Source organism: Plecotus auritus (assembly GCF_963455305.1).
Source record: "Plecotus auritus genome assembly, chromosome: 4".
In the NCBI taxonomy this organism is placed as follows: Eukaryota; Metazoa; Chordata; class Mammalia; order Chiroptera; family Vespertilionidae; genus Plecotus; species Plecotus auritus.
In genome coordinates, this window is record NC_137775.1 from 134,796,089 (window position 1) to 134,822,968 (window position 26,880).

Sequence of the window (26,880 nt, forward strand, 5' to 3'; positions counted from 1 at the left end):
ATCAACCTGTAAAAATAGATTGCAGATAGTCTTAAAATTCAGAACATAGCTAAAGGCATGTTTGCACTTGCAATACCACTGGCCACAAAGTGACGTCAGCTGATTAACTTTGAAACAATGCAACTCTTGAGTTGTCTCAACCTTCACGTTGCTCTGTGAGGGAACTTCATGAAAGGTCTAGAAACTTCAAGTGTGAAAGTGAAGACATGGTATTCGGGATGTCTGTGTTTCACAAGAACACTGAGCATGGGCTTGTGGGGAAAGGGCTCTGCCATGAAAAATTATTTGTGCTATTTCAAGTGAAAAAAGGGAGGCTACAAATTAATATGCACTATTTGACCACAATTTCTAAAATTATATATTTTTGTATAAGCACAGAAAGGAAACTAGAAAGATAATACAGAAACACTCATTGTAATTTTTTTCTAAGTAGATGGCTGTATTTTCCCAAAGAACATATATTGCTTTTATAATCAAAGAAAAAAAAATCAATATTAGCAAAAAAAAAAAAAAAGGAAAGATCAATGCCTTGCCAAACAATGTACAAAAAATAACGAAAATGCTAAAAGGAACTGCACCAAACCATCCAAAGGACTGTGGATGAAAAGGGACCACATGCTAACCTGACAAGCTCAGGGAAGGCCTAGTGTTGATGCTGAGTTTGGGCCCTTACTTTTCATAAGAACATGCTATTCCTATGGCAAAAACAACATACACACTTCAATGTTCTTGAGGAAACGAGACATTTGATGGGCGCCCACCTCATTATCCGACTTCTGGGCGAGCAAGCGTCTCTCATTATGGACCATCCAAAGAGCTGCCAGGAGCATCACGGTTCCATGACCACAGTCTCCAAACATCACAGCAAACAGGAAGGGGAAAGTGATGATGGTATAGGGAGCTGCAGAGGTGAGAACCACAACAGCCTGCGTCTTCCCAACAGTCCTTTGGGCTCCCGACTAAAGATCTGTCTATCACGCTCCTTGTGAGAGGCTGGCTCCCTTGGGTCTTTCTGATTCTGTCATCTCTCAGTATTCACACCCCTGACACCTGCTTGGCTCCCACATACATGAGCTCATCAGTGGATAAACACTATTATTCCCATGTTATAGATGAGCTGAGTTTGCGAACGGTTAAGTGACTTGCCCAAGATCACAAAGTTTCATGGGATTTAAAATCCGTTTTCTACGTGCTTTTTATTCTCTGTCCACTACCATCTTCTGCTTGTTTCTCCACCATTCACATGTACCACAGACCTCCAGCAGTTATTCACCTATGGGGCCCTGCATTATGGTTCACAAATTAGATTGGGACACAGGCTAGACAAGAATAGCATCATGCACTGCTTGGCTAACAGGCATTTGGTCTACCCCTTTATTTTACAAACCAGGCCACCAACATCACAGTTTATGTCACTAGGAACCCCGTCTTCTGACTCCAAGTTCTGTGTGTTCCATCTCTCCCACACAACTATGAGAGTGTGAAGATGACCCTCGTTGAATTGTTTAACAAACAAGAACCGAATTTGGCTGCATGATAAGGCTACAGTTTAAGGGAGAACAGGTGAAATCTTGACAAGGAACAAATCTTTCACTAATCACCTTTACAGAAGACAATGCAGAGCATTAAAAAAACAAATACAATTTTAGGAAAGTCAGTTTTAAGTAATTCACCTCCTAGGTTGCTACCTTGGGGTAAATCTTACCCAATTTTCATTTTCAAGCTGCTCAGGCATGCAACATATCAGACACCTTACCTGGGTTTATCTCCCGGTAATTGCCTACACCATATGCATCTACAATATTCTGGAAGCCAGCAGTGAATTTATTGGTCCTGTTAAACGTGGGAGGAGCTGCTTTAGATTGCACTGTTGTCAAGATAGGGGCCATGGAGGAGCCACTTAGTTCCTGCAAGAAAGAACATGTGACAAAAATGTAAGGAGGAGAGCCTTGGGCTGGGTACCAGCACATGGATCACAGGACAACTCTTGCCATCACTTACTGGGTGAACGTGGGATGATCTCTTGACCTCTTTGAGACTCATGATCTCTCCCATAAAAGTGAAAACCTTCCTAATACTTATCTAACTTATGTGACAGGAGGGTTGTCAAGAGAGTAGAATTCCTCCTGCTTCTCTGGCAATTTGCAGTCTCCTGCTCCTGAAATGCATATTTACGCCTCGGTTCTGGGGCTGGCTCTCTTCCTTTCTCTCCACTTACTCCCCCAAGAGCTCAATCACTTTCCGAATTCTGTTTCAATCTTTCAAATGGTCTTGACCTGCTTGAAAATGTCGATTCTTTTTTCATTGCCTGCAAACTCTCATATCTCAGCAACCCCACATAATCCATGGATCACAACTGGAATCATCAGCTTGCCCTAAATCCAGGCTATTCCTTTGACAATCTCCATTCTCCAAATTCTTGAAACATTGGAATCCACAGACTTCTCCCTTCTCCTGATGTAGTCAACCAATCTCCAGATCTTGCTAATTGTCCCTTTCCAATCCCTCTCCCTCCCATTCCCACAGCCACCAGCCAAGCCCCAGCCTCCCCATCTTCCTTCATCTCTTTCCCTCCCATTTATCTTACACTCCAGACTGCATAATCCTTCTTTTAATAAAACAAAACAAACAAAAAGCACTACTTTAGTCATGTTATCTTCCTGCTCAAAAATCCTTAAAGGCTTCCTCTTACCTAAAGAATAAAGCCAGAACTCTTAAGCCTTGTAATCAAGACTTCTTTACATTGCTGACTTAATCCTCCATTCACACCTTCACCCCTACTGCTTCTCCGTGGAAATCACCCAACTCCACAGCAGCCACCTCCCTTGTTCACTTACCCAAGTAGGAACCACTCTCCAAGCTCAACCCCCAGGAGCCTTCTGGTCACTCCAAACTCCAACAGCACTTACCACCTGCACACCCAGTGAGGCTGAGCACCAGCTAAGTGAGTGCTCATCAGTCCTCCTAACAACACCCCATTTTAGAGATGAGGAAACTAAGGTATAGAGAGGTTAAGTAACTTTCCCAAGCTTACATGCAAGCAGAGGAGTTCCTTACTCTATGATTATATACTAGAGGCCTGGTGCACGAAATTCGTGCACATGTAGGGTCCCCAGGCCTGGCTGGCGATCACGGCCAATTGGGGCCTTCTGGCTGCCAGCCAGGGCCTCCCTTCATTCCATACCGCCCCCTGGTGGTTAGCGCGTGTCATAGCAAGTGATTGAACTCCCAGTCTCCCAGTTGAACTCCCAAGGGGACAATTCGCATATTAGGCTTTTATATATATATAGATGTTTTCATGTGTGCGATTATGACCTCCTTGAAGTCAAGGACTGTGGCTTCCTCCTTTTTTTCTAACATGTCCTCCAGCAGCAGACATAACATTAGCATAACCTAAGTATTTTTTGCTCATTGGTAATAATAGCTATCCTCCTACACTTGTCTCCTCATCTCCTACCAGCATAGAGCCTTCTACTCCTATCTGGGGAAATACTTTGATTATTTCAGAGGATGAAGAAACTGTAGAAATAGCCATAAGCAGCAAGCCTTGTAGAAGTTTGACACCTTTGTGATTACAGAGCACATTGTTCAGTGAAATCCTTGCATTAGGACAACTCCTCCCGAAGGCTTGACGGTCTTCTCCACACTACAGCCACGTGTTTCTAAAATGCAAACCAGATCATGTCACCCAGCACAGGAATAAAATCAGCTCACTTACACCGCCATGTGGTCGTTCAGGAACGGCCCTGCAGCCTCTCCCTGACCTTCTTCCCATTCCTTAAGCTGCTGCACCCTCTCTGCAGCCACTGGTCTGCAGGTGGGCCTGCACCGCACACTCCTCCCACCTCTCTTCTGACCACGCTTCCACAGTCCAGCTCACGCATCCCTTCCTCCAGGGATCCCCCTGCCCTTCCCAGTCTGGGTGAAACACTCTTTGCAAGTGCCCCATTTGGGGAGTTACTGGACCATCATGTGAGGACATTCAAATCCTGGCTCCTGGCTACAGGATCACAGCCAAGTTACTTCCACTCTATCTGAGGCAGTATAAAGAGGATAAAGACAACTCCTGTCTCTTAGTCCCACCCCACCTCAAGGCCTTGACCTTCGGATCCCTCAGCCTGAAAGCTCTTTCTCGCACCCGCTCCAGTCTTCCCATGGCATTTAGGGAAGTCTGCTCCAATGCCAGCCTTCAGGGGGCCCTGCCCAGAGCAGCCCTATCACAGAACTGTAATACCTCAGAGTTCAAGCGCTGCCTTGACATCATTGCGTCTCACAGGGCCCCAAAGGTCAAGCCATGAGTTCCTCTGGTCTCACCAGATATGCTCCCCACTTAGCAGGCAAGGCCCACCACTGTCCTCTCAGCCAGACCTGACCAATGCCTAGTAGTCAACCTATTGGGTTCCACTTCCCAGAAAATTATTCAAACGAGCTAATCACACCCTCCCATGGAAACCAGGGGTCACCCAACCCTGTTGTCACTACAGAGCCTGCCTCCCACAGCCCCTGCTGGCTCACTCTGCTTCCAAGTACCGGTCCCAAGTGCAGCCTCCACGTGGCCCTGTGTGGCACGTGGTGTCCTCCCCGGGCTACGAGCATATGTGACTAGTAAACTGCTGCCAATCTCAGCTGTCCAGTGCCAGGTGTCCTGTGTTTGGCCACCTGGTACTCTTTAGGGCAGAGGGTCCCTTCTTCACCAATAAAGGGACTAGGTGATAAGAACAAGCCTCCACTCCTCACCCCACCCCTCACCACCCCCTGCTTCACTTCTGCCCACCATGGATCACAGCCTGAAATCACACTAATGATGGACATGCTGACTGCCTGTCTCCCTTTCTCGGAAGTCTATCAGAGCAGGGCCTTGTGACAGCACAGACCTACATCTGCTCCTGGTGCACCGTGAACATTAGAGAGATGAATGGTGAGCGCTGAGAGAACCAGCATGTAGGGAGCCTTCTACTCCCGTTGGCTGTTCTTACAGGAGCCTGGTTATTGTCTGTCCAGGGAGACTGTGACAGTTATGAGGTAGAGGATGGTATCCACAGTCACACTGAACTGTGAGATCCACAGTCATAATGAGCATGGTGACTGGCACAGTAAAGCTCGCTATGCACTTGCTGAAGATGAAAGACAAGGTGACTAACTGTCAAACGCTGAGAGAAAAGGCATTTCTGCTATGTGCCCTACCACCGGTTACAACTGAAGATACAAAGACGAAAGTGACAATCCTACCAGCAAGTCACTTGTGAAGTTCACGTGACTCAGGAGGCTGACAACCCCTCAGTGCCCAGAGGGGGCTGATGAGGCTGGACGTGACTCATCTTTCCCCTTCCCTGCTCCGCCTGCCACTCACCATGCCTTGCTCCAACGCCTTCTTGATGCGCCCAGTGTCTGCCACCGGGAACCAGATCTCAGCGATGATGCACTGTTGGGTGACATCGATGTTGCACATGTTCAGGATGTGATAAATGGCCTTCATCTTCTGCACCTTGACCACCCAGGAGTGCCAGTTGGCAGCCGCTTCCTGCAGGAGGCTCTGACGGTGAGATTCTGTTTGGGTTATAACCTGGGCAAAAAACAACACAGAAAAACAAGGGACACTCATGAAATGTCTGGCAATGTGGCAGAAATGGGGGTTCATCAGCCACAGTGGCTTCCTTTGCTCTGGACTCCCTCCTCTGGCCTGTGGCTCTCTCCTGGCCTTGAACTCTCATGAGCAGTGTATCTCCCCTACTAGAGGTTAAAACCCTTAGGCAGAATTCTTCCTTTTCATATAAATTCCTTCAGTACTATTGTTATTGTTGAAGCCTGTCTCCCAAAAAAATATGTTCAAGTCCTAATTCCTGGTAACTGTAAAGACGATCTTATTTGGAAATAGGGTCTTTGCAGATGCAATCCAGTTAAGATGAGGTCATACCTGAGTAGGGTGGGCCTATTGCATATGACTGGTGTCCTTGTAAGAAATTTGGACAATGGGGTACACAGAGAAGAGCACCTGTATGATGGAGGCAGAGACTGGGATGACGCATCGACACACCAAGGAATGCCAAGAGATTTTTCTAGGAGGGTGAAGATGTCTGTTAGCCTGAGAGTTTGGAAATACACACACACCCAATGTCTAAGGACAGCATTGAGGATCTAGAACTGTGCTGACCAATACATCAGCCACATGGAGCCACAAGAATTTAAATCACTTGCCATGTTCCAAGAGCTCCAAGGTCCATTGGTGCTTGGCTCCTGTGGGTTATGTATATAACATTTCCCCCACCACAGAAGTCCTGTTGGGCAGCACTGATGCAGAATTTACAATACGCTGTGGGATCAGCTGCTCTTAGTGATAACTTTCAAAGCGTATTAAAGAAAGTATTCTAATCATGTAAGCGCTGAGCGCCACCCTGGGTGACGACAGACTTTACAACAACTGGGCAATTCAGCAGAAAAAGAATCAGTCAGGCTGGCTGTTGGACTTCATTGGCTAGTTGGTTGTATCATAGATGAGGCTGGGCTGTGGTCAGTTCTAACTCCAGGCAAAATATTACTGACATGAAGAGTCATCACCTCTAGACTATGAAACAGCATCATAATTATGAAATCGTCTGCACCAGGAGCTACAAGAGCATAGCAAGCATCCCAGCCAGCTTCCAGCGAGGGCCCCAAAGGACAGGACTGATTCGGCAATGGCAGAGGTATCCCAGCCGCAGTGCCCCTCAGATCACGTGCCCGAAGCCCTCACTCACGGTGACTAAATCTTCCAGCCTCGTGTTGACACCAGCCAGCATCTCCTTGCGCTCCGCTGCAGGCTCTGGGCAGGGGTAAATGGTGGCCCGAAACCTGTGTTTAATGCATTCCAAAGGGACACATGGTTATCGCTCCAAAGCATTCTACACACCCTCTTCTGCTAAGTCACTATTTGCTGGCTTTGGTGAAGTAACACCTTTTCCTAGACTAACCCTCTCCGTGGCCATCTATCAATGAACCCCATTGTAAGGGGGTTCCCAACACATGGCTCATACTATAGGAATGAGCTTCTTTCAAACCATAAAGCCTGTGAGCTGTTACATAAACAAGACTACAAGCTTAACTTGCCCCTTTTCTCCCCCAACCCAAATCTATTAATGCATTAATGTCCTTCTTCACTGAGTAATTTCTGCTTCTAGGAGGCTGGATATGAGATGATTCTGTAGCGTTAGAAACAGCTAGCCTGTGGTTTGGCTGTGAGCAGGGGTAAACTGCAATGGTTAAAAGGTCCACTTTTAGTTACCTTTAAATTTTGCCCCTTTAAGGCCTCTCTGTTCCTATTTCCACAGCTATTAAAGGTCAGTTACATTCTTCACACTCTCTTGTCAAATGTGGGCAAGTTATTCTAAATCCCTCAGAGGCCCCGATAGTGCATTTCGCACTGCACACCTCTGGCCTCACCCTGCCCCGCATTGCTGGTGAAGGAGCCACTGCCCGTCCCCCTTACCCCTCGCAGATCTTCCTGATCTTCTGCCTGAGCTGCTCTCCTTGATAAAATATGATGAACATGTTCTTTTTCACTTCTTCTTTCTGGAAAATCAGAACGAGAAGAAAAAATTAGCTTTTCTTTCTGGTTACATTATAATAAAAATGTCAAGTTCTGTTTTTAGGTTTTAAAATATTTATAAATTTAAAATGGAAAATCTTCCATTTCTCCCAGTTGGTCCAAGTTTATAATTCATTACGGTTGAGGGCAAGGCCACCGAGGCAGGCTGCACGGGGCCAGCAGGGAGGCCAGTGCAGTCTTAAGGGGACAGAGAGTTCCACTATCGGCTACACTCCTTGGATCACAGCTGGGCCTTGTACTCAGCTCTAAGCCCTCTCCTTAAAGAGATGTATTAATAAACAAGGAAACATCCAGAAGAGGGTCGCCAGGATATTGCAAGGCTTAAAATGAAAAAAGCTGACCTCGCTCCCCAGGATTAACTCACACACAGACATTTCAGGGGCAAGTGAGTGCTTGATATTTAACAAAGGTAAAGCCGTGTCTAATGTGGGATTCACAGTCACTCACTGTACATCCATAAGAACATGGATTAAAATGCATCTTTTCTTTTGCCTTTCTGCTCGTTTTTATGTGCAGATCAAAGTCTGGGACTGCAACACAGGAAAGTGCATTGAAACCCTGCGTTTGAGGCCCGTGGTGTTAGTATCCAAGGACACCGTGGAAGGCGGACCAGGAAGCCGGGCTTCGGCAGATCTTGCATCCTCAGACCCCAGCGACGTATTTTTGGCCAGGAGCCCTGACGTGGCCCACACTTGCACCTTCACCCCAGATGGGCAACTTTAGTGGTGTCTGGAGCTGCTGATTAGGCAAGACGCCAAATGCACTGCATGATCAAACCACCCAGGGCCTCTCCAATATAACATGGCCACACATGGCTCTCAGAACTCAAGTCCCTGCCTCTCCCTGCCCAGGGCGCATGGCGCTGGCAGAAAGGGTAGTCAGGGCAGTTCCACGCTGCAGGCCCAAAGTCAGCATAGCAGAGCACCCCACAGATCCTTGCAGCCAGGACTGCCAGGGACCCACACCAGGTTTAAACAGCGACTGGCAGGCCTGCCCAAATCCATCAGACACCTGCGCCTCACCAGCCGGTCTCTGCAGCAAGGTTAGCTGAAACAACTGCAAACACAAAGCAACCTCAGCCAGTTTGTGCTTTACTGACGCCGCGAAGCTCAGGCCTGGACCACGGGCTTGCACAGAGGGTACAGCCGCTCCTTCCGCGGCTGCTTCTTGGTCGTCAGGTTCCCTTCATGCTGCTGAGCCGCGGCACATGGTCTGTGCTTTCTTGGGCCACAGACCCAGGGGCTTGCGCTCCTTGCGCTTGTAGAATTTCCTCAGGTTGTCTTTCTGAGTCCGGTTAATGATGGTAAGAACGCCGGCGACAGATCTGCGAACAACTCGGATCTTAGGAAGCTTGGAAGCAGCGCCGCCTGTCCCTTTGGCTCCGCGCACCTGGGACAGCTCCACCTTCAGGCCGTCCAGCTGTTTGAGCAACTTGTCCTTCTTGCCATGGAGGTCTGGAGCCCTAATTTTGGGCATGGCTAAACAAGCTGCAACCGCCTGCCTAAGATGCACCTTAAAAGTCCAAGTTTGACAATTCACAAGAAAGGGAGCATATATATTTCATAAGCATATATGAAAATGTTACTTTAAGAAAAGAAATGTGCTCTTTTGCTCTTATTTCATTTGGGGTGGAGGGTAGTCAGGGTAAAATTATGGAGCCCATTGTTGGAAAAGTTGCAATAAATCCAACGAACTTGTCACATACCACTTGGGGCACTGGAATCAGGTACGACCCCCCCCTCCCCCCCCCCCCGCCTTGAGAAACCATCTGTCAGGTCCCAGCCAATGTCACAAAAATGCCCACAACCCGTTAAGCCAGCAACCCTATTTCATTGAATTCCTATCCTGGAAGCAATTCAAAAGAAAATAAAAATCCACATGCATGACGATGTCGGGGGATTGGACCTGCACCCCAGGTACTCACCCTTGACCAGGAATCGAACCTACAACACTTCCATCTGTGAGCTGTCACTCTAACCACTTAGCAACATCAGCCAGGCCCCCAAGTCATTCATTCTTATGCTCATGTGCACACTGACCTAAATCAGTTTAGTTCTTTGTGATTAAGAGACAGCCTGGCTGGGTAGCTCAATTGGTTAGAGCATCTTCCTGATACACCAAGGTTGCAGGTTCTGTCTCTGGTCAGGGCACATACAGGAAGCAACCAATGAATGCATAAATAAGTGGACCAACAAATTGATATTTCTCTCTCTCTCTCTCTCTCTCTCTCTCTCTCTCTCTCTCTCTCTCTTTCCCTTCGGCTCTCTCTAAAACCAATTTTTAAAATCATGACAACAACAAAAAAGACACAGCTGCCTAGTGTGGAAGGAGTATAGCTAAGTTTCTAGAAACTAGTATAGCTAAATTTCTTGAAGGAATGCGGTGTTAGTAAGAATCAGTTCTTGACCTTTAAAAGGTAGAAAAAAAGAAAAGAGAAAGCAAGGAATAGATATTGGCTTCACAGAACCAAAGACTCAGTGTTTGCAGGAACACAAGCCCTCTGGCGAGCGCTACGGGGAATTTAGGAGGAAGTTATCTGCAGCCTGAGATACCCACTGTGACGGGATCCTCCAGAACTGTGTCCATCTCACTGAACTTCAAGTAGATGTTTCCTCGGCAAACTCGCCACAGCAGCCTCTCAAAGGAAGCCATCCTCTCCCTGTTTATCACACCAGCCGTGAACCTGGTGTCAACAGTCAGAAGAGGACACGTTACTGAGGAACAGGGAGTGGGGTACAGGGAGAAGACTCCTGGAGACGTGAAGATGTGAAGCCATTGAAGGACCACCTCCCTCCAAGCAGGATGTGATGACACAGCCCTGCCTGGCACTCCGCATCCCTGCCCTAATTTACTTCAAGTCCCTTGTGACTGCCTGTTTTCTTGGACATGGTAAGGTTTCCTTAACCATCCCAATAGTATGTATTCAAATATTTGCAATTAAAAATATGATTGACCATTCATTGTAGCATTGTAGATGTTCAAAATACTCAACAATGGTCTCTGTATTCTTACAAATAATGTACTAAGAGGGAAACATACACATGGATTTGTATACATCTTTATTTTTACCATCATCCAGGCATCTAGATCATTTCTGACCCAAACTTTACACTTTAACCTTAAGATGGTTACGTCTTACACGTCTATTATTTTTAATGTACATTGGTCTGTATTACTTTCAGATCAAACATTTTCAATAAATACCTTTTCTATTTCTAATTCAATGCTTACTACCCAAATAGCAGGCCCTAAGGTATCTATTGAATAAAAAACTAGAATTGTAAAACCCAGCACTTTGATCAATTCATCAATTTTACTTTCCACTGTGTGAAATCCCACCATTTTGATAGGCATAACCACATTGTATCACCACTACTTGTGAATGACTTGATTGTATAACTATCCCAATTCTAATTACCCTTCAAACTTCGAAGTCCAAATCTATTTTATATCAAATCAATATTTCAAAGTTAAAGAAAAAAACATATATCCTACAAGCCTTGTCCCAAAGCCAGGGAACAGTTAAGAAAACCCATCAAAATTATTATTCCTGTCCTAGCCGGATAGCTCAGTTGGTTAGAGCATCATCCCGATATGCCAAGGTTTCAGGTTCAATCCCTAGTCAGGGCACATACAAGAATCAACCAATGAGACACTGGAGCGGTGGGGGCATACCCTTGGGGGTGAGAGTGGCAGGGGGGTCAATCGGGGAAAAAGGAGACATATGTAAAACTTTAAACAACAATAAATAAATTAATTAATTAATAATAAATAAATAAATGTGTTCTCTAGGGAAAAAAGGAATCAACCAATGAATGCATAGATATGTAGAACAAAAAATAGATGTTTCTTTTTCTTTCTCTCTTTCTCTCAAAATCGATTAAAAAATAAATAAAATAAAAATTTAAAAATGATTATCCCCACATTTTTTCTATGTGGGGACAATACAAACATTGCACTCTTTGGGCTCATTCCAGTGGCTATTTGTTCATTCATTCATCTATTCATTCATTCAAACACTCGGGGGAACCCATCACACGCTGGGCATTGAGCTACCAACGGAGGACCCATTTCCATATAACTTTCAGAGCAGAGTTACACTAACCCCAGCTTTCCCGCCATGTATGCAGGCATAGCTCTTAACTCCAGGAGACCCGAAGTGTCTTCAGTAAAGAAATCATCAGGTAAGTTGGTTTCCGTCTGAAAGTTAAATGATCAATATTTTCATTGAAATGTATTTAAATAACCTTAAAAGCTCCCCATACCTCAAAGTTTATTCTATTTCTAAGGAAGCTTTAATTTTCTACAAATAGTTAACAGAATTCAAAAAGTAGAGCACTCCATGCCACATCAAAAAGCTTCCCCAATCTCTTCCTACCCAAATCCCAAATCTGCTCAATTGAACTGTTCTGCTTTGTTCTGACTTACACTTCTGTCCTGGCCATTTGGGGCACATACTTTTTAATGAGCATCATAGTATGTTGCCATTTAATTCAACCAGCACCACAGTTATTGCACCCAGAACACTCCCCGCTCACCAATGGCCTAGCCTTGGGACAGAAACAGTACTTTGTTCATATTCCAAACCAGCCAGCTTTCGAAATAGAAATTTGAGGCTGGGGGGAGGGATGGGAAGGAGGGCTTTAAATAGTCCCCAAATAATGACCTCAAAAAAGTCCTGGGTTTTCTTCAGGAGATACTTGAGTTCAGTCAGTTCTAGGAAGCTTTTCTTCAATGCCTGATGGTTCTGGTTGGCTTCCTGTAACTCTCCTTCAAGTTTTTCTAGAACAGTCTATAAGGAATGAGAAAAATGGTAGTCCAGGCAGAAAGTATTATGACACTTACTGTACATTAACCACACACATAAGTAAATAGAAAAGAAATATTCAGGGCATCATAGTGAGCTTGAAGGGGCCCGTGCAGTCGTTAACACGGTGTGATGGTAGAGCTATACGCCAGAGCCACAGTCACACACTCTTGTGTCCCATTATCGTGGGGAGGGTTAAAAAACACTCCGGGGGAGTAGAAAGGCAGCTTCATGGAGAAGTGAAGGCATTTTGGCAAATTAGATGTCTCTTCCCCATTTAAAACACTAGTCGGTTTGGCTCAATGGATAGAGCGTTGGTCGGCAGACTAACGGGTCCGGGGTTCGATTCTGGTCAAGGCACATAGCTCGGTTGCAGGCTCAATTCCCCACCCTGGTCGGGGGGCATGTGGGAGGCAACCAATCGATGTGTCTCTCTCACAGAGATGTTTCTCTCTCTCTGTCTCTCCCTCTCCCTTCCACTGTCTCCAAAAATCATTGGAAAAGTATCCCCAGGTGAGGATTAACCAAAAATAAGAATAAGAATAATAAAACACCAAAGAGGGAAGCTGAAGTGAATTTACATGTTGAGAATTCCTTCTGCCCAAACACACTGTAATAATAACAAAATATTAAAAGAGAAACCTAGTGTCACCACCACCACCACCACCAACAACAACAACAACAACCACCAACAAATACCAGTTATGGGCTGGAGTCTAGAAAGCCAGGGATAAGCAAGTGTAATAAGGGGACAGAGAAGCATAGGCATGGAAGGTGAAAAGACAGAAAACAAAGAAAAGAACAATCTCCCTTCCAAAATGCTCATCCAAAGGACAAACTTCTGCCAAAACTCAGACACAAGATCGGGGCGAAAGCAGCAGCCAGGATGACATCTCACGGTTCCCCAGAAACAGGTAGGTGATAGAGACGGTGAAGGGGAGGGTGGTGTGGGGGAGCTGTTAATGAACAGGGCTTGTCTTAGGAGACTAGTGATAACACTGAAATCGGAGATGATTTTACGGAGACCCTATTCATAGCTTTTTGATTAAAAGCTATTTCCCCCGAATATCCAGATTTTAATATGACAACATCTAAAATATTTTCTAGGGGAGTTGCCAGTCTCATGTCTCTGTTAGAGTATATAGATGTATACTACCGAGGATTACAAAAATGTCAAGACTTTTAAGTTATCTTCAAAGAAAATAAAGACAAATCGAGCCAGAGATAAGGCTAAGCTCAGTGAAACCTCGCCTACCTGCCCGCCTCCCTTAGTGAGTCCTTCTTCCTCTGAGGATTCAAAACTGCATTTTTTTATTTTTTATTTTCTCAACAGGGTCTTCCATGATCTGGCTCTGCCATCCTTTGACATCTTCTCCCACCGCTTTACCCCTGCTTCCCCCTCCATCTGTGCTAGAAGCTCCTAAAGGGCTTATTTTTTTAAATATATACCTTTATTAATTTGAGAGAGGAAAGGAGAGGGAGAGAGAGATAGAAACATCAATGGTGAGAGAGAATACAGCATATGCCCTGACCGGGAATTGAACCATGACCTCCTGGTTCATAGGTCAATACTCAATCACTGAGCCACCGAGGCCAGGTGGGACTCAGTGTTTTATAAAGGAAGCAGAGCGGGGGAGGGGGGGGGCGGGGGGGGAGAAAGAAGGAGGGCCCCCCCAGCCATAACTTCCCTGACTAAAGAAAACTGCCATCCTCTCACACAATCTCAGAAACCAGTCTGAGAGGCCTCAGCCCAGACTGAACTCAATGCATCAGCTGCTTCCCACCAGATAATGAGGAAATATCCCCCTGCATCGAGGAATTCCACTTCTGGGTATTTGTTGAAAGTAAATGAAGTCATTATCTCAAAAAAATATCTGCATCCCCATGTTAACTGCAGAATTGCTTTCAATAGCCAAGACATGGAAACAGCATAAGGCCTGTTCAGTGGCACCCTATAGATCAGACTTTGCTGCCTACTAGAATCGTTTGCCCACAAAGGAAACGATTCTCCAAAGTGGGGTGAGCTTCTGTAGGGCTTCTCTGGAAGAGGAAAAAAGCTCTCTCCTGGATGGGGAACAGTGACTCTAAAAATGGCACAATGGAATTTTCCTGGGGAAGTAACACTGATAAATGGAAAACCACATACATATATCCACCCCACGCCTTCAGCAACTGGGTAATGGATCCATGAGTGGCTCTCCAAGCTCCCGACTGTCCTCGGCAAAGTAGGGGAGAACCTACCTCCAGAGTAATCATATCCCGAGGAAGCGGAGTCGGTGGGGACTTCTCCAGCAACTGAACCTCAATCTCACTTTTTATCTCATCTTCCAGAAAACCTGAGTGAAGAAACCCCAAGAGAAAGCCCAAGGTGATTATATATTCTCATATCTAAGAAATGGGATCAAGCAGGACAATGGCTTTAGGCTACTCAGTCACCTGAATTGCTCCGGGGACCTGCCGGCAGCACCTCTAACCTCCCCAACCCTGCCTCCAGATCACCTTGAAAAGTACTACAAATAGGACACGTTTGTTAATCAAGACCTGCATGCCATTTACCTCCCCGCCAGTTCAGCTAGAGAGTAGGCAGAAAATTGGCTTACGGAGGATCCTCTCCATTGACTCACACCTTCTGACTTCATTCACAAATTTCCTTTGGAAGCTGTTCACATCCACATTTAACTAGAAAAGGGAAAACACCACATGGCACGCATTAGTAGCAACAGATGCCACATACTCCCTTTGGCTATTTTATTATATTTTTTAAATGCTGGAGGATGTCACTAAAATTGTCTTAGAAATATATATTTCCATACACAGGACAGATATTACAGGCAAGCCCTAACCGGTTTCACTCAGTGGTTAGAGCGTCAGCCTGTGGACTGAAGGGTCCCTGGTTCGATTCTGGTCAAGGGCATGTATCTTGGTTGCGGGCTCTCATCGATGTTTCTAACTCTCTATCCTTCCCTCTTCCTCTCTGTAAAAAATCAATAAAATATATATTTTTTAAAAAAGGTATTACAGGCAAAACACACCCTGATGTTCCTACACTCAATCCCCCAATGCCTCCGTTCTGGCCTTCTTACTCTTCTAAGAGAAGCAAAGTCCTCCCACAGTTAAGGTTTCCTTACTTTAGGTACAATTATCCAAACGAGCCTTCAAATCCTCAATGGAGTGAATATGATTGGACCTTGAAAACTGCGTAGCCCCAGGCAATGTATAATGGGCATCAAAAAAATTTCAAGTTCTTGGGCTAGTGACCCTCAGCTCAGCCCAAAAATAATGTTAGTGAGGAAGTGGCTCATATGCTAGAAACTAGGGATGAAAACAAGCCAATCTTTCCATGCAGGAGCTTAGTATTGATCTTGACCTTGGTGAGGAAGTAAAGAGTAGAGACCAGTATTCTAAATTGGATTCAAAATGGCTTGAGGAGGATCTAAACTGCCTCTTGGAATTGATACCCAACATCACACTCCAGGCAGTAGTCCTAGAATGTCACTCTAGGAGACTGTAGACTCCAGGATACTTTGTCCCGGGACAGACAAGTCAGGAAGAATTCTCCTCGGAACAAGGTTTGGTAATCCACGTGCAATTGGATAAATCCAATGCTCTGAAGTTGCTACACATAAAATAGAATATGATGTATCTAACATGTAGTGATTGCATTAGCGCTCCAAAACATTCCTATAGCAGAAATACACGTGGAAGAAGAGAGGTCATGTTAGCAAGTCACCTGCCCAATGTTATCACAAATCCTAGACAGAGGACTAAAACCATGGAATCCCATCTATTCCAGCTCGGGGCTCTGCTTCCTGAACTTTGTTCACTACCAAGAAGTGGCATGAAAGAGTTGTCAACACCCACTCCACCTTCCTCTGGCCTCCAAAGAATGCAGTACTTACATCTTTGTTTGTTTATGTTGTTGTTTTAATTTTTATTTATTTCAGAGAGGGAGCAGGAGAAAGAGATAGAAACATCAATGATGAGAGAAAAATCATTGATCGGCTGCCTGTTGTACACCCAGCACTGGGGATTGAGCCCACAACCTGGGCATGTGCCCTTGACTAGAATCAAACCCAGGACCCTTCAGTCTGCAGGCTGATACTCTATCCACTGAGCCAAACCAGCGAGGACAGTACTTACATCTTTAAACTGAACCAATCCAAGCTCTCCAAGCTCCGCAACACAGCAATATGCAGCCTCTACCTGGAGAAAGAGTTGTGACAAACACATCTCCTCACTTCGAAACACAGACGCCATCTTGACCCAGCCTGGTCTGCAGGAGACAAAGATACTGGAGGTAGCAAATGTGTGGAAACCTCATGATGAAAACTTTTCTGTTGAGCTAGTGAAACCCAACAGGGAAAGAAATCCAACAGGAACTACTCCTGACTTAAAACTAGAAATTGGCGTGGTGCACACACAGTCCAATACGTAGATGATGTATATAAAGTTGTACACCTGAAACCAATACAATTTTATTAACCAATGTCACCCCAATAAATTCAATTAAATATTTTATATTCCTCACATTCATGACCCAAGATTTCCACAAGGAAGTTTCAATAACATTGTATATAATAATTAGAATCAATGGATCTAACCTAGATATCCATCAACAGGGGGATGATTACACTGATACAACAGAACCCTGTATAGTCAGTAGAAATGAAATAAATCTGTATGATCTCTATATGGAATAAGGATATTTATCTAGCATCCATTTCCATCAAAGACCTTCTAGACTGCCCTACTGCTGCCAAACCACATTGTTTTCCCCAAAGTCCAACCTTCTGGAAGAACTGTCTCACTTCCAGAGTCAGTCCCTTTCCTCACGTCATTTTGTAACATGTGGAGTATCTACTGTTTGGAGACACTGGGTCCGCCCCTCCTGTCCGAACCCTTCCATTGTTCCATGTTCTCACAGGAGAAAGTCTAAATCCCTTGACCTGGCCAACAAAGGGAACATAATCTGGCCTCTGCCCCACCTCTGGCTTCATTGCTCCTCACACTGCTCTGCAGACACATGGACTTTCTCCCCCCTCCTCCCGAGCCCCTTGCTACCTCAGGGCCTTTGTCCATGCTTCCCCCTGGATTTAGAAACTCAACCCTTTCCTCCCCATCCCATATCCCCTGCATCCCAGTTCATCCTGTCACTCCTCTCGACTCAGTGTAAGGAACCTCTTCTTCCATATGCCTTTCCTGACCGCCACCAACACCCCCTGTGAGCTAAGCCCCTTCCTATATGCCCTAACAACACCAATCCTCTACAGTTACGTGTACTGTCTGCATTGTCCAACAGCCAGAAAGATCCATGAGGTTAGAAATTTGTTATGTTTTTCACTCTCACCAGTCTAGCTCAACCATAAAGCTGGTGCTCAAAACATGTTTCCCGATTTATTGACTAAAAGCTAAATATGCTCCCCTCCCTCCAGAATGCATAGTCTGGTCCCCTATTTTTGCCTTTGGACACCAAAATGAATCAACTTTTCATACTGCCCTTCCTGATAAATAAAGCAATGTTTTTATAGAAAGAGAAGACACTGGCTTTGTGCATACCAAAACAGCACAGCTCTTACCCCAGCTTCTCCGGAGCAGGTCCTGGATGGAGGGGGCTGGAGCTGGCAGGGGTATAGCTCTCCGGTACTTCCTTCCTTTACCGACCCCTGAGCTGGGAGCTTAGGCTGCAGTGGCAGCTGGGCCTGGCCTGGCTGGGGAATCCACAGGTGGCCTCCCTGCAGAGGCACAGGGAGTGACTCAGTGCTTCTCCTTCCCAGACTCCCGCAGTGCCCTGAGGCAACTCTTGTTATATCAACACTGCCCTGGGTGAGGACAAACCTGCCCCACAGGCCCGCTCAAACCCCTCCCGGACTCCTTCCCCCCATAGGTGTCCTCTGTTGACCAGGAAGCAGTAACTGTCTTCATTAAGGAAAGTGATGTACCCTTTCCCCCACTGTGAGTACAGGGTTCGGAAAGAGGGTTCTTGAGGCCTCAGGAGGGCCCTGAGACAGTCCAATGTATGGACTAAGCACACCAAGCACTCCTTTTCCTGGCAACAATAAAATAACAAAAAATCGTTTGGGGAAAAGGGGGACATATGCAATACTGTCAACAATAAAAGTTTATCTAAAAAATAATTTGGAAAAGAAAAAATCACACTCATCATCCTATCAACAATTATTTTCCAAAACACTTTACTTTGAAGGGAGAATAGACAGACAACTCTTTATAAATACCCAATGGCCAAAATTCTGTTTCCTTATGACCCAGGTGAAAAGAGACAGGGTCACACGTGAGGTTTACGCTGACCTTACTGAAGATGCTGTCTTTCTCATTTGTTTGGTGGAGGGGTAAAGAGCAGACGAGTGAGCCAATTTGATGCATTTCTCCTGGTCCAGGGACTGCTCTGCTGGGCCCTCCTGAGTTCAAATGAACCAGCTTTGCAGAGCAGTTTCTCCAGGTGGAGTGGACAGATCCCCACACGCACCCACCTGGGGCACCTGCAAAGCGTAGCCCAGACTGAGGGGTGCTTCCTAATTTGGGGGCTTTTTTTTTTTTTTACTTTTTATTATGGAGAAATTAAAGTATCTGCAAAAGTACAGGGAACAATATGAGGAACCCCATGTGCAGACCAATTAGCATCAATAGTTGTTCAATTTTATATCATCTATATGTTTCTACCCGTCCCAGATTATTTTAAGGCAAATCCCATACATCATATTATTTCTTTTAAAATATTTTAGTATGTATCTCTAAAAGATAAGGATTAATTCACTTATGTATGTGCTTAGATACCCACAACTCAGGGGTTAGGGTGCTAACCCCTCTTTTCTTCCCCTCCCCCTACTCTCCTCTCTTCTTCTCCTCCCCCTTCCCTGCAATTGACAATTGGCATGCAATTTTAGACTCCCCCAGAACTGTTGACTTGAAGCCTTATCAATAACACAAATAGTTGATTAACACATATTTTGTGTTATATGTATCATACATTATAATCTTACAATAAAGTAAGTTAGAGAAAAGAAAATGTTTTATCTGTTTTGCTGTACACCTGAAACTAATACAAAATAATATTGAATGTAAAAAGAAAATAAATATACTTTCATTATGTAAAAAAAAAAATAAGATGTTATTTCCTCTCTCTAAAATCAATAAATAATTTTTGTTGTTGTTGCTAATCCTCACCTGAGGACATTTTTCCATTGATTTTAAGGGAGAGTGGGAGAGAGAGGGAAAGACAGAGAGAAACATTGATGTGAGAGAAATATATCGATTGGTTGCCTCCTGCATGAGCCCTGACCAGGGCCTGGGATGGGGAGGAACCTGTAATTGAGATATGTGCCCTTGACTGGAATCGAACCTGGGACCCTTTGATCTGCAGGCCAACACTCTAACCACTGAGCCGAACCGACTAGGGCTAAAATCAATAGTTTTAAAAAAAGAAAAAGAAAATCAAAATCAGCCCTGGCCTCTTTGGCTCAGTGGTTAGAGTGTTGGCCCACGGACTGAAGGGTCGAGTGTTCGATTCCAGTCAAGGACAGGTACCTTGGCTGCAGGTTCCCCAGCCCCAATAGGGATGCATGCAGGAGGCAACCAATCGATGTGTCTCTCTCACATTGATGTTTCTCTCTCTCTCTCTCCCCCACCCCCTACCTTCCTTCCACTCTTTCTAGAAATCAATGGGAAAAATACCCTCAGGAAAAAACCATAAGGAAGGGAAAACACATTCACAGTACTGTACATATTTACTGAAAAAGGTCTATGTACAAATGGACCCATATATTCAAACCCATGTTGCTCAAGGGACAACTATATATATAATACCAGGGTCACGCCTTATTCTACAATAAGTCCTTAATATCCAATATCCCGTCGGGGTTCAAATTTCCCAGCTTATCTGAGATCTGCCTTTTCAATAAGCCCCGAAGTGATCCTTATGTGTGAACAAAGTAGAACCATTGCTTTGAAAACACAGGGTGAGAAATCAAACTTGAGCCTAGAGACAGCAGGGAAGAGCAGGGTGTAGGCATTTAGGAACCATTAGCTCAAATGCAGGATTTTGAACCTGGGGCAGTGGAGGCCGGGACCTCTGAGGGAGCAGGCGGCCTGTAACCATGGCTTGCAGGAAAAGTCCTGCTTGGGTTTCTTAAGAAGCAGATCTTGCCCTGGCTGGATAGTTCAATTGGTTAGAGCATTGTCCCCTTATGTCAAGATTGCAGTTCCATCCCCAGTCAGGGCACATACAAGAATCAACCAATGGATGCATAACAAGTAGAACAACACATCAATGTTCACCTCTCTCTCTCTCTCTCTCTCTCTCTCTGTCAAAGAAAATAAAATCAATTAAAAAAAAAGAAAAAGAAGCAGCAGCAGAGCTTGTTGGCACCCACCCATCCCCGCAGAGCAGATCCACTCAAAAGTTCACACTCACCTGGGCAAAGTGCCAGAGACTGAGCCCAGGACTGCAGAGCAGAGCAGGGCGATTAGAACTGGAAATGCAGAAGGAAACACAATGGCAGATGAGCTCTGGGGGCAGGAGCCCCGGCCCCAACTAGTGCCGCCCTCTTCTTGACCCTCCCCCTGCCCCCTCTCCTGCAGCTCTTCACCCAGCTGGGGTTTGCTGTGTCTTCTTCAGCCTGGGCGCATTCGTTCTCAAATGTCCCGTGCCCAGGAATCACTGAGGAACATACAGAGAAAAAAGTACATCTTGACAGTCAAGAGCAGAGTCCAGGGCCAAACTGCCTGAGTCAGGATCCCAACTCTGCTGTTTACCACAGGCGACCTTGGCGAAGCTACTTAACCACCAAGCCTCAGTGTCCTTGTCGCAAAATATATAAGATCTTAGATGTTTGTTTAGGAGGTGGAAGCATAAAGGAGAGTTTTTATAAAATCAAGGGTCTTTTTTTTAAAACAAAAATATGCTTTTGATTTCAGAAAAGAGGAAGGGAAAGGGAGAGAGAGATAGAAACATCAAGGATGAGAATCATCCATCACCTGCCTCCTGCATGCCCCCTACTGGGGATCGAGCCCACAAACTGGGCATGTGCCCTGACCAAGAATTGAACCCACGCCCAACCACTGAGCTACACGGCTGGGCGGGAGAGGTTAAAGTTTGCTTTTTTCTCTCCTAAAGCCCCAAGTTGAAGGTGCAAATGGCCAACACACTCCAGGGACCCTGGCAGGACTATAAATGAGCACACCTCTCTGAAAGGCAATTTTCATTTCCATTTGAGAAAGTTCATCCTAAAAAAAAATAAAAGCATGTTAAGAATGTAAACCAAAATTTAACTCCAATAACGTCTATGGTAGCACTGTTTGCAATAAGTGTGTCATGGTAAGCAACCTGAATTCTTTCATCTGTTCAATATGTACTGAGAGCCTGTGCCACTGTGTCTGGGCTCTGAGGACAAGGCAGTAAATAGAGACAAGGCCTCCCTCTCCTCATGAAGCTTATGTCCACCTGGAAGGGGACAACAGTAAACAAGGAATCACGTAGCCAGATACTGCAGGTCATAAAAAATGCAATGGTAGAAAGATAGGCTTTAGAGAAATGGAAGCTACGTTAGGTAAGTGGTCAGGGAAGGCTTCTCTCAGAGGTAGCATTTGAACTGAGGCTCAGAGGATTAAAATGAGCCTGTCCTGTGAAAAAGAAGCCGTGGGAAGGGTATTCCAGGCAGCTGGAACAGCAAAGCAAAAGCAGGGCAGTGACGTCCTCGCTTTAGCGCATATCTATGGAGCGTCTCCTGTGTGCTGGGCATTGTTCTCATGACTTCAGATACATTTAAGGACTTTACATGTATTAACCCATTGAATCTTCTCAACAACTGTATGAGGTTGGTGGTATTCTCAATCTCATGTTACACATGAGGAAACAGAGGCACAAAGAGGCTAAGGGACTTGCCCAAGGCCACACAGTCACCGACAACAGTGCATCTGACACCAGAGTCCTTGCTTACAACCACTGCAGGACACTGTCTCGTGGTATGAGAAGCAACCTGCCCAAGAAGCAGAGAGGAGGCCAATGTGGCTGGGGCATGCGAGGGGTGGGGAGGTGGTGTAAGGTGTGCCAGAATAGGCTGGGGCCAAGCCATGTGAGGTCCCGATGGGCCAGTAAGAAACTTGGATTTTATTCTAATAGCACTGGGAAGCCCTTACTAAATTTGATGCAGGGGGAGTGACATTGCTCAACTCACTTTTCAAAAAAATTATTTTGGCCCTGGCAGGTTTGGCTCAGTGGATAGATGTCAGCCCCTGGACAGAAGGGTCCCATGTTCAATTCCAGTCAAGGGCACGTACCAGTTGCAGCTTGATCCCCGGGTCCTGGTCAGGCACATGCAGGAGGCAACCAATCAATGTGTCTCTCTCACATCGAAGTTTCTCTCTGTCTCTCCCCTCCTTTCCACTCTCTCTAAAACTCAATGGAAAAATATCCTCGGGTGAGGATTAATTAAAAAATTTGACTTCTGCTTCTGGAAAGATGGAGTACAAATCCTTTTTCTTCCCAAGAAGAAACACTAAAAACCCTAAACATTTTACATAGAACATTTATTAAATCTAAAAGATGGAGCCCTAGCCGGTTTGGCTCAGTGGATAGAGCGTCGGCCTGCGGACTCAAGGGTCCCAGGTTCGATCCCAGTTGAGGGCATGTACCTTGGTTGCAGGCACATACCCAGTAGGGAGTGTGCAGGAGGCAGCTGATCGATGTTTCTCTCTCATCGATGTTTCTAACTCTCTATCCCTCTCCCTTCCTCTCTAAAAAAATCAATAAAATGTATTTAAAAAAAAAATCTAAAAGGTGGAGAGAAGACAGAACTTCCAAGGACCTCAAAGTCAAGCAACATCTCTGTGTTTGTCTCATTTTGTTTGTTGTTGTTGTTGTTGCCTCATATAGTCTCAACTTGGCACTATAGAAGCCATCAAGAGATGCAGACAAAAAAGTTCCAAAGAAAGTCTGCTTTCTCTAGCCAAAGGAAGAGAAACGGGGCAGCCCAGCAAAAAAGAGGACTTTCAGATGGTGAGCCCTCTCATACAGCCAACGATCACAGAAAAAATCTGTGGTCTCACACTACCGATGCCAGCAAAGCCCAAGTAGAAAGCCTAGACATCTACCCTCACCCAGTGTGGGGTCAGAGAAGGCCCAGTGCTGACCCTAATCCCAGTCCCACCTGTGGGAACAAGACACCCCTCATTAACCTGTGCTGGGCTGGTGTCAGAAGAGACACAATCAGAACTTTCACGATTGCTCATTGGTAATGAGGCCACCCCCTCATCGGGGTGCAGAGGTCCTGTGGGGAGCTGTAACCAGGCCCCCCTGCTCCTTTGAGCCAGAGTCTGGGAGTAGAGTCAGCAGAGGCCTAGCAAATGGAAGAATAAAGTGGAAGAAACCACTCTGCCCAATTTCAAGACAGTAATCAAATTCGAGGCATAGGCGGAAAAGCAGACGTATACGTAATGTAAGATAATAGAGAAGCCAGAAATAGTCCCACAAAAGTCTCAGCAACTGGTTTTTGATAAAGGTGAGGAAGCAATGTAGGGGAGAAACAATAGTCTTTTCAAAAATGGTGCTAGTCATGGGACCACCATAGGCCAGAAATTGAATTGAAACCTAAACCTCACACCTTCTTCAAAACTTAACTCAAAATGGAGCGGAAAGAAATTGAAAATGGAAATGATAAATCTTGTAGAAGAAACACAGTAGAACATTCTCAGAATCAAGGGCATGATGATGAGTTCATAGACAGGACACTAAAAGTATAATTCACAAATGAAAAAAAAAATTGCTATGCCAAAAGACCCTGGAAAAAGGGTGAAAAGACAAATTAAAAGCTGGAAGAAAATATTTGCAAGCCACATATCTGGTAAAGGACTGATATCTACAACTTATAGAGTTCTCAAACTTCAACAGTAAAACAAAATCAAACAATCCAATTAGAAAATGGGCCAAAGACACGAAGAGACATTTCGCTGAAGAGGATATACAGGTGGCAAATAAGCACATGAAAAGATGTTCAACGTCACTAACTATTAGGGAAACACCCTTTGTACTACTTGATTTTTAAAATCTGTGGCTATTGATTAACTTGAAGAAATGAAACATTTCATTGAAAACAAATTTTCAGGGACAGTAAAATAAAATAATCTCAGAAATATTTATTAAGCAATTATGGTGTGCCAGGCAAGGCCCTAAGTGCTCAGGGTACCACAGGGACAAACTGTCTAGTTCAGGATCTTGTAGACTGGGTTAAAGATCGTGTCTTTATTCTAAGAGCAACAAGAAGTCCTTGGTGGGTATGAAGCCTATGGGATGGGGGTAAATAATACAACTGTGAGAATATTTTTTTTTATTGTTTTCAGAGAGGGAGAGAGAAATAGAAACATCAATGATAAGAGGGAATCATTGATTGGCTGCCTTCTGCACGCCGCACACTAGGGATCCCACAATCTGGGCATGTGCCCTAACAGGGAATCGAACCGTGACCTCCTGGTTCATACGTCAATGCTCAACCACTGAGCCACGCCAGCTGGGTGAGAACAATTTCTAATTAGAGCATGGATGGGACAGCGGGGAAGAGGGAGGCAGAGCAGTAGCAGGCAGACCAGCAATGAGACTAGGCAGTGGTCCAGGCAAAAAGTGAAATGTTTTTTATTTTTAATATACTGTGTGACAAAATGGAAAGTACACATAGAACACTTTTGTGGCATAAAAAGGTAAGAAAAGCAATTATTTGAATTGCAAGCTATTTTATGGACACCACTTTTACTTGGAAGAACAGCTGACCAACAATGGCCATTCAGACTTGGGCACTTACTCGGCAGGCTTTTTCTCAAAAAAATGATCCAAATGATTCTGTCACTTCAAAGGGAAATAACTGAGTGTTGCCAATGGTAGCATTCTAGATTTCAAGCAACAGTTAAAATTTTGCCCATTTGGCTCAGTGGATAGTGTTAGCCTGCAGACTAGACTATCCTGGGTTCAATTCCAGTCAAGGGCACATTCCCCGGTTCCGGGCTCGATCCCCATTAGGGGGCCATGCAGGAGGCAACTAATCAATGATTCTATGTCATCATTGATGTTTCTATCTCTCTCTCCCTCTCACTTTTTCTCTGAAATCAATAAAAAAAAGATTTTAAAAAATTTTTTGGAAAACTTTTTTCTGCCACCATGAACATGGCACCAAAATTTTTTCTGATGAGGATATTTCTGTAGAGATATTTATCAATGTGATTTTTAAAATATGTTGTGTAATGAAATGTGACAACATAGGGAAGGTCTGCATAACTCAATGAACTAATATTTTCCAAATGACCTATGCATGACAGGCACGTGATTCATCAAAAGAGCACATGACTAGCCAAAGGATTTAAATGAAAAGGTCACTGATTTGGTTTCAGATTCCACATTGCAACTATGCTTTTAAAATTTACTACTTGTGCTCTAGCCGGTTTGGCTCAGTGGATAGAGCGTCAGCCTGCGGACTGAAGGGTCCCAGGTTCGATTCCGGCCAAGGGCACATGCCCGGGTTGTGGGCTCGATCCCCAATAGGGGGCGTGCAGGAGGCAGCCAATCAATGATTCTCTCTCATCATTGATGTTTCTATCTCTCTATCCTTCTCTCTCTCTCTGAAATCAATAAATATATTTTTTAAAAAATTACTACTTGTTAAGTTCTGGTGTGGTAGCAAAGAAAAATATATACAACCATCTGAAAAAGCTAGTAAAACATTTTCCCCTTGTTAAAACTACATACCTACGTGAGGCCAGATTTTCTTCTTATACTCAACAAAAATGTCATATAGCAACAGATAGAAAGCAAAAGTAGGTATGCAAAGACACTCAGCAGGAAATCCAAGTCAGACATTAAAGAGATCTGCAGAATAAAACAATGCCGCTCTTCTTACTAAACTGTTGTTTGTTTTAGGAAATAAAGTTATTTTCATAAAAATATATATTTATATCAATATATAATTGGCTTAGTTATATTTTAAATGAGCTAATATATAAGTATTTTTAAATTTTCTGAATTTTAATTTCTAGTGTGATAAATATTGGTAGGTAGACTCCACATAAAACCAAAGCTCTTTGGCGCGAGGGTCTCAATAATTTTTAAGAGTATAAAGGAGTCCCTAGGCCAAAACATTGGCACAGCACTGGCCGGGGGAGAGCAGAGAGGAGTGTATTAGCTTGCTAGGGCTGCCTTAACAAAGTACCACCAACTGGGTAGTTGAAACCACAGAATTTATCGTCCAATGATTCTGGAGGCTGAAAGTCTGAGATCAAGGTGTGGGCAGGGTTGGTTCTTTCTGGGGGCTGTGAGGGGAATCTCTTCCAGGCCTCTCCCTGAGCTGCTGCTGTCTGCTGGCCATCTTTGGGGTTCCTTGGTTTGTAGAAGTATCACCCGATCTCTGCCTTCATGTTCGCACATGTGTGTCTGTGTCCAAATCTCCCTTTTTTATAAGACACCACTCATACTGGATTAGGGATCCAGCCTACTCCA

General features: G+C 44.7%; 1 protein-coding gene and 1 pseudogene across 4 annotated transcripts in view; both read right to left on the minus strand.

Moving 5' to 3' along the window:
• The window catches only part of ATP6V0A4 (ATPase H+ transporting V0 subunit a4), a 64,166-nt gene that overhangs the window by 20,077 nt on the left and 17,209 nt on the right, over window positions 1-26,880 (minus strand). Inside the window, exons 2-14 of one of the 3 annotated variants that reach the window (XM_080664440.1) lie at window positions 20,818-20,875; window positions 17,966-18,121; window positions 16,530-16,662; window positions 14,990-15,068; window positions 14,631-14,725; window positions 12,249-12,374; window positions 11,688-11,782; window positions 10,139-10,265; window positions 7,463-7,545; window positions 6,735-6,828; window positions 5,351-5,563; window positions 1,757-1,907; window positions 762-901 (exon numbers count right to left, since the gene is read on the minus strand). In XM_080664440.1, coding sequence (XP_080520566.1) covers window positions 762-901; window positions 1,757-1,907; window positions 5,351-5,563; window positions 6,735-6,828; window positions 7,463-7,545; window positions 10,139-10,265; window positions 11,688-11,782; window positions 12,249-12,374; window positions 14,631-14,725; window positions 14,990-15,068; window positions 16,530-16,646 — 1,320 coding nt within the window. In that variant the 5' untranslated portion in view covers window positions 16,647-16,662; window positions 17,966-18,121; window positions 20,818-20,875. Of the gene's footprint in view, window positions 1-761; window positions 902-1,756; window positions 1,908-5,350; window positions 5,564-6,734; window positions 6,829-7,462; window positions 7,546-10,138; window positions 10,266-11,687; window positions 11,783-12,248; window positions 12,375-14,630; window positions 14,726-14,989; window positions 15,069-16,529; window positions 16,663-17,965; window positions 18,170-20,817; window positions 20,876-26,880 lie in introns of those variants that run through there. The other 2 variants (XM_080664441.1, XM_080664442.1) reach the window with 2 other exon arrangements.
• Window positions 8,692-9,058, minus strand: LOC308245961 (large ribosomal subunit protein uL29-like; annotated as a pseudogene). The gene has a single exon. The product of its transcript is annotated as a large ribosomal subunit protein uL29-like (transcript).